General features: G+C 37.1%; 1 protein-coding gene across 1 annotated transcript in view; it reads left to right on the top strand.

Annotated features, from left to right (window-relative positions):
* Positions 1-13,309, top strand: part of RGS7 (regulator of G-protein signaling 7) — a gene marked incomplete at its 5' end in the record, with an annotated part of 40,935 nt that overhangs the window by 9,423 nt on the left and 18,203 nt on the right. Inside the window, 5 exons of the mRNA XM_009695768.1 lie at positions 6,847-6,921; positions 8,008-8,106; positions 8,829-8,890; positions 10,381-10,491; positions 10,967-11,092. Of these exons, the coding sequence (XP_009694070.1) occupies positions 6,847-6,921; positions 8,008-8,106; positions 8,829-8,890; positions 10,381-10,491; positions 10,967-11,092 (473 nt within the window). The remainder of the gene's footprint in view (positions 1-6,846; positions 6,922-8,007; positions 8,107-8,828; positions 8,891-10,380; positions 10,492-10,966; positions 11,093-13,309) is intronic.

Below are 13,309 nucleotides of genomic sequence, written 5' to 3'. Positions count from 1 at the left end.
TAAGCCACAGACTTTCGGAGAGGCTAATAAAGTTCATAAGAGTGTTTCAGATTAGGTACACCTAGTTGATTGTAAATTAAACCCATGATTAAGTGCTTCAGTTGTAAGTAACAATATTTTTTTTTAATCAAAAGGAACTGGTTCCTGTAGTCCAGTCCCCGTAGTCACTGGTTTGACTTAACTGCCTTGGGTGGTGTGACAGAGGCCAGTGAGATCCCCCCCCTACCAGCGATATCAATACGCGTTCCTAGATATTTGCAAGTTCTGGCAACTATAAACTGGGTTTATTTTTTCATCAGTTAGTTAAGGTTGATTGATCTAATAGTTATAAAGTGAGAGACATTTTAAACAGCTTTCAGGTCCTATCAGATAACCAGCAGGAAAACAATTTTCTAAAATTTGCAAAGGGTTGGAAATGTGTAGCCCTCCTTTGACTGGACCTTAAGATAACAGCTGGTTTTCCAAATCCTGTTAAAAGAGCTAACCGCTTGTACTCGGCACATTTGAAATGTTTCTCTGAGACTTTCTATTGCACCAGTAAAGTCATTAATAGTGCAGCTCTTCCACTACAAAGCCTTTTTACTCATTGACCCTGAAGTGTGTAAAATCAGGTAAACCCACAAAATATCCAAATAATCTGTACTTAAACCTCAGCCTTTCCTTATAAGCCTTAGCGGGTTCTGCATACTCGAACAACTTCCATCTCTGGGAAATGAAAAATTTATGTCTTGCAGAAGAATATAGCCTGTGTTTTTCTTTGCAAGAGCCTCAGTTTTAGCCATTACTGACAACTTACTCAATATAGGATTTTAATGTCTCCTTTGATGCTAGGCTTTATATGAGAAAAAATAAACTTTCCCACATAACCAGAGTCAAACTGGGTATTCCTCCAGCTAATAACTCCTTTGCTTTTTTTGAGCTGAGTACCACTGGAATTTTCTTCTTTACCTCATTTCTTTTTTATAATCCTTCATGCCCTTATTCTCCCCTTGATTTTTAACTACACACAGTTCAGCTAACTACACAAGTAAACTGGAATATAAAAACTACAGATAAAAATGAACTCTGGTATTCTGCTTATCATTCACTGTCTAATTAGCTTTTTTTAGAAGTGAGTGATATGAATAGTGACTGTGGAGGGTTAGAAGGCTCCTTTCCTAGAAAAATGACAGAAATAGCAACAATGACAGAAATAGCAGAATAGATTGTTGCAGAAGGCAACACTAAGATTCGACACTCAGGAAATTTCAAATTTTAAGCTTACAATATTTGTGATAGTCTGCTATCACAAATAATGTAAAGGATAGGTTTCAACCTCTGCCTTGCCTTTATGTTCGTGCGTCTGACTTTATCTTTCCCAAGTGGAAGCAAAAATCTGTCATGTTTGTATCCATGTCCGCAATTTAAATTTATAGTGGTTAAATTTTGAAAGCCTGGAGATCTTAAAATTTAGTATTCTGCAATTAAACTTAAGAAGTTAGCCCGTGCTTGCAAAACAAATTAAAAAATCTATTTCATAGTGTATTGACACTGAAATGCAATGAAATTGTGTAAGGCATGTGAATCAATCTGCCTAAATATTTACTGCTTTAATGCACCCTGAATTTATGGGTGTGCATATTGAAATGTGGTAATTATTTTAAATAGCACCTATGTGTTTTTAGCTAAGGAGGCGGTGAGATTACATTTCCTTCAATCATCACGAGGTTTATTTACACACCACAGGCTGCCAGAGGTAGCAGTGAGGAAGCAAATGCCAGTCTTGTCTTTCCATTCTGCTGTAGTGGGGAGGGGAAGGCAGGGTGATGGATTTCAGACTGCCATGAATACTTCTTTGGAATGTTCTGTAAGGTGGGTTATTTGAATTTCAATCACTGCAGCTTGTAAGATCATAGACTGTACCACAGAAATGTAGGCTGAGAGGGACCTCTGGAGGACCTCTAGTCCTCGCTGGGTTGTAGCGAGGTGAGGTTGATCTCTTCTCCCAAGTAGTGATAGGACAAGAGGAAGTGGCCTCAAGTTGTGCCAGGGCAGGTTTAGATTGGATATTGGGAAGAATTTCTTCACCATAAGGGTTATCAAGCATTGGAACAGGCTGCCCAGGGAAGTGATGAGGCCACCATCCCTGGAGGTATTTAAAAAATGTGTAGGTGTGGTGCTTAGGGATATGGTTTAGTAGTGGACTTGGCCGTGCTAGGTTTACAGTCAGACTTAATGATCTTAAAGGTCCTTTCCAACCTAAATGATTCTATGATTCTAACCTCCTGTTCAAAGCAGTGCTAACTTCTAAGTTGAATAAGATTGTCCAGACCCTTGGTTAAACAAGCTTTGCAAATCACCAAGGATGGAGATTCTGCAGCCTGTCTTAAGCAGCTTCTTCCTTTTATTGTGAAGAATATTTCTTTATAGCTAACAGAATTTCCTTTACTGGAATTTCTGACCATTGCCTCCTGTCCTTTCATGGTGCACCCCTGGAAGAGGACTAGCTCTGCAAGCCACCATTAGGCAGCAGATGACAACAGTTAGCTCTCCCCTTTCGCAAGCAGGGAAATGTCTGTTCCTCCACTGAAGTTTTCCATTTTGAATAGATTTCTTGTGTTGTTTGTGTGACTTAAAGCTAGTCTTGGTATTCCAGATGTATGCTCCTGATGCCGAGTAGAAAGAAACAACTGCTTCCTTTGCCTGCTGGCTATGTTACTGCTAATGCAGCTGGGTATGTGGTTTGTCTGCATTGCTGCAAGGACATACTGCTGACTCACGTTCAACTTCTCCCTCAGATCGTTTTCTACAGAGCAGCAATACAGACAGACAGTTCCCAGCCGATCGTAATGCATGAGCTTATTCCCTCCCACATACATGGGAGTATTTGTTCCAGACACAAGAAACCTTCTGGTTATTCTGGCTTAAGTAGATTCACAGTTAAATTGCCATATTCTTTAAGAAAGAAAAAAACATCAAAACTAACCTGACGTCATTATAAACATTAATTTACTTTCTGTTGAGGATTTCACATTTATTAGAATTACAAGTACATCATAGCAAAGAGATTTTTACACAAAAAGGTGTTGATAGCAATTGATTTTGGCTATGTGGTCAGGCAATAAAAAGGACCCTTGGAGTGTGCAGCTTTGTACAGCAAACAGACTACAAATGTTAAGTATTCTGCACTATTTGGATCGAAATGTACCATGGCTACAGCATCCCATTCGATGTAAACAACAAATTCTTCCAAAGAGTTGCTGCAGGTGTCAAAAAATTAATTCACCGTTAGCACTATTACAAGGACTTAATTAATTCACTGTTTCCACAGTTATCAGGGAAAGACTGTGAATATCAAGTGTATTTTTTTTTTTAACTAAACATACTCTCAGGTGATTGTTGTTTTCAAATGTCGGCTGTAGCCAGATCCAAGTATGTAAGTTCTCGGACCTGGAGTTCTTGGACCTCCTCTCCTTGCAGAGGAGCCTTCTTCCTTCCACTGTGTTTCTTGGCAGAATCCTATTATGCAGCTTCCTAGACAGCATCAATAGAAAGTTCTACTGCTTGGAAATCATACTAATGTGATTACCCAACAATTGAATCAGGGATTTAAAAATCTTCTTTATGTGGTTTTTTTATATTGTCTATCTGCATCCATTTATCTCAGCAATGAATTTATCATGACTGGACTGACATGTCCTTTGCTGTAAATTAATACAATGGTATTTGCACTTTGAGATAAGGGCATGCTAACAGATGAAAAGAAACTAAGTTGCCTTTGAATATATGACAATTTTACAGCGAGCTACTTAAAAACAGACGAGGACCAAATTCTACACTTGTTATGATCTTGCTGATGATAATTTCAACAAAGTCATAAGACTTTCCTCTGTGTGTGTGGAGGGGGATCTGTTTTCATAGAGAATATTAGTCCTGAAAGAAATAAGCATTCTATTTACACATATACAAGAGGTTTCAAGTCTTCCAGGAAATCTGTTTGAAAACTATTTACAGTATTAGTATGCAAATTATATACTACACACTAAATGAGAATCTTGCTGCAGAGCACTCTGACAGCCATCTCACTACTTGAACTATGGCAGTCCAGTTAAAAAAGCAACACAAAAAGAAAACACAGCTGGATATAATTGTATCCAAACACATACTTATCATGTTAATGGGGGCATATGAATAAAATGAGATGTTGTCCAGCAAAGGTTTTCCCACAAAGACTCTGAGTTATTTTAGCAAAATGTTCAAATAATGCAAGCTTTTGTTTGTTGTAATTGAAAAGATGTGTGATATTTATTCCTAAAAATTGACAGACGAAGTGTGGCAGCACCAGAGAAACAATAAATCCCATCTCATATCAAGTATCATTTTAATAAATAGTCTTCAGTTGACAAGAAAACATGAATTATGACCCTGATTACAGTGGGTACTTTCGATCATATAATTTAAATCAAATTATGAGAACGGTATTGTATAGTGGTAGTAATATATGTCTTAAACTCCTGTTGTTGTCCTAGGTGGTCAGAGTAGTGATACACCCTTTAGCTGCCTTCGCTTTTGCACTGATGCTTCGCTGCTGGACCTTCCTGATGCTGCTCTCCCATCAACATCCCTTCAGCCACACTTTGGTCCAGGTTCTCCCCTCACAGCCTCTCATGAGTGCCCCATTGAAGTATCCCACAGCATCTTTACTTCAACGTGAGAGGTTTTAAACAGCCAGGTCTCAACAAGAACCCACTAAATGCTGTAGAAGGTCAGCACAGGGTTGGGCCTCTTTCCAACCAGCAAAAGCTTTGCCCTTGTTTCATTCCTAAAAAGCTTCTAGAAATTTCTTGTATGTCCCTCACATCAATCTTCACAGTTACCTGGGCAAGGTGCTAGATCTATTCATACCAATTTACTGCTAGTGGACTTGAAATCTTTGAAAATAAGAGGTTTCAGATGAGGTTTATGCCTTGTTGGGTTCCCCCCCCCCCCCTTTTTTTCCCCCTCTCCAGTTTTAGGATGTGCTTTTAACAAACCATAACTGAAAACTAAACAAATAACAGTTTGTATCTTATGTAAATGTTCCTACTATTCAAATGATTGTATTCAAGGGCTGTATCTGTATAGTGGTAGTGATATCGTAAAGGCCATATCTTCTACACTGTCAGTTACTGCCACAATCCTAAAGATGCATTGTTTTCTTTTTAACTTTATACCTCAGTATAATGCCCTGTGAAATTGCTTTCTGCCTTTAGATTGACCATCATGCAGAATTTTGTATTTTTCAGCCTGTCGTCTTTGACTTACAAGCTGTTCTGAGTTAAAAAATTACTCCTTTTGTTCACAAGTACAAATTGTACCTTCCCAAATCCAGCTCGATAGGCATGTCAGATGCAGTCTTTAGAATGTTATCTAAGTGCCTATTTTTATTCTTAGTGATGATGAACTGTTTATACTGCAAATGTAATATGATCAAATGCACATCCATGTATTACTTTAAAATAAAAACTTATTTACTAATTTGAAAATCATACTGGAGAAAAAAAATCAGTTTGTTATTTAAAATATTTTCCAGAGGTAAAGTACCATTGGCCTGTTTAATGAAATGTATTTGTTTCTTGGCTCTGCCTATATAAGAAATATTTAAAATTTTTGTCTGAAGATTTACAGCCACATCAAGCATTTTACATTATGAGAAGAAGACAAAGCTTGTATCATTAGTGTGACAAAAAGTCCAGCTTGGTTGTCTGACAAGTAAATTCTACATCTAGTGCTCCCATTTAAAACACCCAACCTACTTTAACTGAAAATCTGCTCCCCCGAGAGAGCAGCTTTTGTACTTCCCACTCTCGGTGGCAAATGTAATCCCTCTAAAATCAATAGATAAATCTCACCTGAGACCATAACACTTATTATTAGTTGTTTCCAGCAATGGGTAAAGAACAGATTCCTGCACAGAGTTCATACTTAGAGGCAAGTGTCAAAGAAAGATGACTTAGGAGAAACTAGAGGCCTTGTGTCCTTTGGGATGCTACAGAGTTGTGAGAATGAATCTTTGAAGGCCAAATCAGATGTGTTGAGAGTCATTCTGTTTAGATTGCCAGTCTTCTGGTTAGGGTGCTGAAGCCTGTTTTGGTTTTGTTGTTTGGGGTTTTTTTTCTTTTCTGAAGAAACAAATTCCATTTTGGCACATTTTTTTTCATCTTTTTTAAAAAAAGGTCATCTTTAAAAAAGTGTCCCAAAACCAGATGCTCCTGAAGGGAACCTGGAGTTCACAGCTGAGTGGGTATTGCACAATTATTTTGTCTCATTAGGTCAACCGTGCTTCTTAGAAAGAGAGCTAGAATGCACATTGTATGGCCTCCTTGGCAAAATCAAAGCAGAAACGTGATTTCTTTCTGTTATCTCGAGAATTTATTTCATTTAAAATTCACAGTATCATGAGCTCTAAGTGTCTCACTCTAAAATTCCAAAATATTGCCAATAGCAATGTAATTTGAATTATTGCCTGTCTGTGCTGCAAGTGTGTCTTGTAATACCCATTTGGATATTTTCTGCTTCTCTGTACATTGCTTTCAGTACTTTCAGCATAAAGATATACAGTAAAACTTGTCCTGAAAACCATCATAGTTTGCAGCAAACAAGGCTGAATAGCAGAAGATTCTCTCTTACAATAAGCCAAACAAAATGGTATATGAGATGTTTCCTTAGACTATATGTGATTTAGGTTTTAGGACATCAAGTTATTATATGCTTCTGGTTATTTATTTCCTTAGCCTTACAGACTGAAGTGGAGTATCTCAATGAAAATACTATGGAGTTCCTTTGCAGATTTTATCCTTGTGCTTTCCCTTCTTTTTCTTTTAATAGCCTGGATGTGTAAACACTACTGAAGTGGACATAAAAAAATCTTCAAGAATGAGAAATCCACATAAAACAAGAAAGGTAAGTACTGTTATTACATCAAAAGCAGGAGGTGGAGATAATTTATAGCATGAAATTCCATAGTTTATTAAAACATTTTTTTCTTACAGCTGTAAAGAACAAATTCATGAATGTATGTTATTATTTCATAAACTCTTAAATGAATTTGAATTAACAAATCTGCTAGTACTAAGTACATGCTATCACATATGAAAGACTTTGGAGAAATACGCAGAGAACATGAAAATAAAAATAATTTTTGTGTGATTTATTCATGTTGTTTAGCAGAGTGAATAAAGCATGTTAAAATGTTTCTGTCAGTAATTAAAGAAAAATAAATTAAAAATGCAGTGTAAATTATAACAGCAGTTCTTCTTGTGCTGGTCTTAATGAAAAGGATGTCTCTAGCTTACAATCATAGCCCAAATGGATGACCAGAAGTTGTGGAGGAAATTGGTTTAATCTAAATTAAGATCCAGACATAAACAGTGTAAATTCTCTAGGCATGCGTACATGGATTAGAACAACATTTTCTTTCAAATTCTTTGTATCATAGTAATGTAGATTGACTCCAACTTCAAAGTACTTCCTTTGAGGTGTATGTTTGTGTCAATCCATGGAAAAATGTGTTTTTAAAAAGTGGATTTAGAGAAAGTTTTAGCTTAGCTTATTTATGATAGTGAAAGGTCCAGATTAGCGTAATTTACCAAGCAATAATTGCAAATTTGGGAGTCATCCAAATAATCCATTGTGATAGTCTACCTTTCAGGATACTGTTTCTTCTTTTCCTACCAGTCATCTCCACTTTCTGTAATAGCTGCCCTTCAGTGTCACCCCCCATGTTTACTATGCTGTTAATATAGAGACGTAATAAAAGCAGATCCTGTGTTCTATGGCATTATGAAATTGTGGGGTTTGGGAGTCTTTTACGCTATGGTATAGAAGCCCAATTTTACCTGAGTGCATGGCTTATTTGCAGTTTCTTTAGAAAAAGGTGATCTTGGCTAACTTCTTGAGCACACTATACTAAAACATCACAGTTACTGTGGGTATGTGTAGAAAGCAATGTCTGAAAGCAACTATCATTGTTCCATATTTTTTACGTAGTCTGTCTATGGCTTACAAAACGACATTCGAAGTCACAGCCCTACCCACACACCAGTACCAGAGACTAAGCCACCCACAGAAGATGAACTGCACCAAGAGGTTTGAAAAATAACTACACAAATGTACTTTTAAATTAACTTTTTAGGAAAGTAGGTATTAAACCAAAAATTATCGTAACTGGGAAGTTGTTCAGAACAAAAGGTTTAGCAAACCTTTTCCTTGTTTCAGAATATATTTATTTAGGTATGTAACTTCTATTAAAACTAATGGGACAAAACCTGACAATTTTTGCATCTTGCATTAAAGGCAGTTAGTAGCAGGCCAGTTACTGGGTTCTTTGCGTAGCTAAACCCATTAGCCCCTTTAGCAGTAGATAGCTTGCTCTTCCTTTCAACCCTGATTCAAGGTTTGAGGGGGTACTTACCTCTCCGTGTATGCACGCATGGGTTCACACATTTATCTACTGTTAATGCTTCATTACTCTTTCCTTAGGTGTTAGAATTGGGAGAAGGTAAATGTCTGAACCTGAAATGTAGTTCTCTCCAAAAATCTAAAAAAAGACTAATTGGCTTTCTGTTGATGAACCTTTAGGGAAATTGTTATATTGAGTCTTTTTTTTGTCTCTGTATGATCTTTTCTCTTTGATGGAAAATTCCATTTATTTTAGAACTACACTGGTGAAATGTTGTTTTAACTCAGATATATTTCTCTTCTGTGCCCTAGGATAAAATAAGGTTAAATTACAGCCTTAATAAAAAAGTTATGGAAATAGAGTCAAGCAATGAATTACTCATAAAACTCTTTGCCTTCCTTTCTTGCAGATTAAGCACTGGCAAATGCAATTAGACAGACATAGATTAAAAATGTCAAAAGTTGCAGAGAGGTAAGTATATTGTCACATCTTCTGGGTTTTTAATTAGACTGATAACTATTGGGAAAATGTCAGTATGAAATAACTTCAAAGAGAGAGTCAAAGGAACTCAGGTGTTATAGAAATAACTGATGAGAGTTGAGTTTAAGCAGGAGGTATGAAGTTTTTTTATTGACAAAAGATGTCCCAAATATTCCATGATACATTTCTGATAAACCCAAGAGCCACTGATAGAGCCTCTGACTAAGTGGTCACAAGTTTCACCTTGCGTTTGCAAGGAGGAAATGGAAAATAGGTCTGGGGTTACTGTTCTGATATTTCAAAAGGGCAATCACTGATAAAACAAGGGAACTGATCGGCAGAGCTGGCTAGGTGATGAGCTCGCTGCTTGAACAAAGTGAGTCTGAGCTTACTTCGGGTCAGAGGATGTAATGCTAGTACGAATCTTTCTCCAAATAAGACCAAAATTTGTCAGGAAGGGGCTAGAAAGCAAAAAAACCCCAAACCCTCCCTCAGAAAGACTAATTACAGCTTAGGTAGAGAAGAGGTAGAGAAAAGGAATGCTCTATCTCACACATCAAATACAGAGAGAGTGAAAATTGCAGAAAATTGAGCTGCATAAGACTTGGTAAAGGAAATTAAGCCTCTCGTACGCTTGTGCGTGTGTCTGCTTATATATGTGTATGTATGCATACACATACAAACACATATAAGTATATATTTATAAAGAGAACAAGTTAAGAATTTGTGTTTGCTGAACAGTAAAAATAGAATACAGACTAAATATAATAGAAATGAAAAGAAAGAATATTTGTCCTCACTTGTCAATGAGGCAAAAGGAAATGGAAAGTGGGAATAAGGACATGGGAGATGTAAATTACCAGAACACAAGCAAAGTTTTTAGTGTGTTCAACTGAGTCAGACCAAGTCATGAATACCAAAGAATTTGGAAAAAAAAAATAAATTGGGTATTTCTGGAAAGCAATAAACTTGGGAGTAGTGCCATTTGATTAGGAAATAATAAAAATATTAACAGTATTTAAAAGAGGAAAAAAGGAGTCCTAGCAGCTGCAGGGCCAATAAATATGACCTCAGTAGCATGCAGTGTTTTAGAACAAATTTTAAAGGAACTAATAGTTAAAACCATAGGGGTATAAAACATGTTCCTTTATGAAAGCAAATGTGCATGGAAGACATTGCTTTATTTAATGTATTAGTGCCTAAAGGAGCCTTAAAAGAAGTTATGTGGAAGTATTGGGGAAGTTTGTAGTTTATTTTATTTCAGATCTTGATAAAACCTGAGCCACCACTCCTTCTTCAAGGGTCCGCTTTTAAAAGGCTTGAGCAAACCTATTTTAGCCTGAGCTTGTAGCTGACCTCTGAATGTGTGCACACTTGGTTACCATGGTTCAGTTAATGCAAGGTAACTTGTTAACTGGGGTAACCCGGTCAAGTTTCCTCACCTCCTGACATGACAATGTTTGATGCTTTTGTTTTCCTAGTCTATTAGCTTATACAGAGCAGTATTTGGAATACGATCCTTTTCTTGTGCCCCCTGATCCCTCAAACCCTTGGATATCAGATGATACCACTTTCTGGGAACTGGAGGCAAGGTATATAATTTTATTTCTTCTTTTGGGGGAAGGGGGCATAACAGGCTTTTCCTGAAAAGTGTAGATTTCAGACAGAGGTATTGCAGTAAAATACTGAGGCAGAAGGGCAATGCAGCATCCTTTTGGTCTTTCCAGTTTTACAGTTTCGTAAGACGGGAAGAGCTATGGATCAATAAATCTGTGTAAAAAGTTACAGTAACCAGATTCCAGGGTTTCAGTAAGGGGAAAAAAAAGATAACTTTTAAAATCTGGTAACATTTTGTTGTTGGAAGTCCTTATTCTTCTGCGTAAATGCATGCGTGTTACCTCCATCCTGTTCAAGTACTAACAGCCTGGTTGCTCATCTCTGAACACTCCCCAGATATGTGCAATCTGGAAGGTGGGAAATCCGTGGTTGAACTTTAGGACTTAGTCTAAATTATGAACACAGTATATGAGAATACTGAAGTGGGTTGTGTTGTTTTTTCTTTTGTAGCAAAGAGCCAGGACAGCAGAGGGTGAAACGATGGGGGTTTGGCATGGATGAAGCTTTGAAAGACCCTGTGGGAAGAGAGCAGTTTCTCAAATTCCTGGAGTCAGAATTCAGTTCAGAAAATTTAAGGTAAATGAGAAGGACTTTATTTTTTAATAGGTTGTAGGATACATTGGTTGGGTATTTTTGTCCGATTCCTTTCTTTTCATTTTTTGACGCCTTCAAAAATTTTCGTGTGTCCTACCTCTCAGAATCCGTTCATGCCAATTGCTGCCTGCTCCCATATTCAGGCTGAGGGAAAGATTGATATAGTTAGCAGAGACTCACATGAAGCATATTTTCACATTCATGACCAACTTTTGGTCAAACTACCCAGGTAAGAGCTTTTATCTCAGCTCCTTTTATTAAACAGGTTTAAAACACTGACCCATTCAAATTCTGTTCAGTATCTTTTATTAAGTCCAATATTATAAGAACAGTAAAATTAAAAAAGATAGTTTGTTTAAAAATAAATAAAGGATTTAAAAGTAAAATTCACAGACTTTCACTGTTGATCAGGTTTCTGGGAATCATTGGTCTTTTGAAAATCTCCACCAAGATTCTAGTACTCGTGGATCTGACACAACAAAAGTAGTGTGACACAAGTAGTGTGTATGTTGACAACTTCTTTAGTAACAGGTACAGATTGTTTTTTTTAATTAAAAAATCCAAGTGGTAAAATGAAATTTTTTAAATCAGAATAATACCAAGAGAAGGAAAGGTAATTTATGTATGTAAAGAGCATCCTGCCAATTCCTTATGCAGAGCAGCTGTTCAAACATGAACCTATCCAGCCCAGTGTGTGCTGCAGTTTCTATGCTTCTCTATGATTAATTTGTCTCTCTGCCAACTAGACTGTTACCCGCATAATCCCTAGCTCTTTCTTCTAATCTTATTTACAACACTAACCACAGGCAAACTGCAAGTGACTGATCCAGAAAAATTCCCTAGAGAAATTTGTTCAGAGCTGATGCCTTGGTATGCCATCTACTCTTCCATCGCTCTCTCTAGATTCTTATATTGGCATTATAAAATATAGTATCAGAGCAACAGTGGATATGAGCTTAAAGGCTCTCCCTGGGAAGGATCAGGCAGGGGATCAAACTTGCATTGAAAAGGTGCTTTCTGTGATGATTAACTGAAGGAAAACTGTCTTGCAAGCTCAAAATTATGTTTATGAATTCTCAAACTGTAGAGAAATCCATCCACTGTTAGGCTCACACAGTAAAGTCAGGTTAGAAGGCATGAATTTGTAAAAGCTTATTGTGCATGGGAGTCAAAATGTTATAGATCTCAGTGACAGAAATAAAAAGCTTGATGGTTTCAAGCATTATTGCTGAATAAACCTCAAATTTAAAAGACCACCAACTTCTTTGCTCACCTGTTAACCCCATTGTGGTAATTTGGGTTTTTGTGGTAGGTTCTTTGGATTTGACAACCACCTTGAGAAAAAGATCTATTTCCACCCACATCTTCCCACTGCAATAAAGTGAATGCAAGTCAGTAGCTGGCTCTTGTCCTTTTATAGATCTAAACGTGACAAAATTTACAACAAGCACCATCAAACCTACGGTGGGATAGACAGCTTGGACCCTGGATTCAAGCTACTAAGTGCAGTACACAGGATACAGCAAGGGACTGCAGACACTACAGAGAGATTCAGTCTTACTTGATTAGAAATCTTATACCTTGCTTTGGTGAAATAAATACCAAAAATGTGAAATTATAAGTCTACCAGATACACCATTTCTATTCAAGTGTGATTATCTTATCAAGTCCCAGTGTTACTGTTCCATTAACTTGGACGGAGAGTGTCTAAGCTGGCCGAGAATCTCATTCTCAGTGGCTATAGATCCTGTCTTAAGAAACAGAACAGGGATGAAGAAGCTTGAGCCGTGAGTTAAAACTAAAAACTATGCAATGACTAGGAATGCAACCAGGCTTTTTTTACTTTGCCTTTAAATTGGGATTAATAGTATTTCACTCTCTAAAGGAGTGTTGTAAAGCATAGCATATGTAAAGGAATAAAACTGTCTCAGCAGTTCTGTGAGTGCAGTAGCTTCATTACAGTGTGATTGCAGTTTGCTAACACCCAGGCTGGATTCTGCATTCACCTAGCACAGGCCATGCCTTGTTACCATGCAGATTTTTTGGAGGGATGACTTTGCATGCTGCTCACAACACAGAACAAATAGCTAAAGTAGCATATGATTTGGAGAATAGATTTATAAAGATCCCACTGCCTATTACAAAAATGGTGACCATTGTTTAAAATTCACAAGACTTAAGTTTGAGCATGATCCAATA

The sequence above is a fragment of the Cariama cristata genome, unplaced genomic scaffold (genome assembly GCF_000690535.1).
Source record: "Cariama cristata isolate BGI_N322 unplaced genomic scaffold, ASM69053v1 scaffold27812, whole genome shotgun sequence".
NCBI classification, from domain to species: domain Eukaryota; kingdom Metazoa; phylum Chordata; class Aves; order Cariamiformes; family Cariamidae; genus Cariama; species Cariama cristata.
This window is presented reverse-complemented; position numbering and strand designations above follow the sequence as displayed.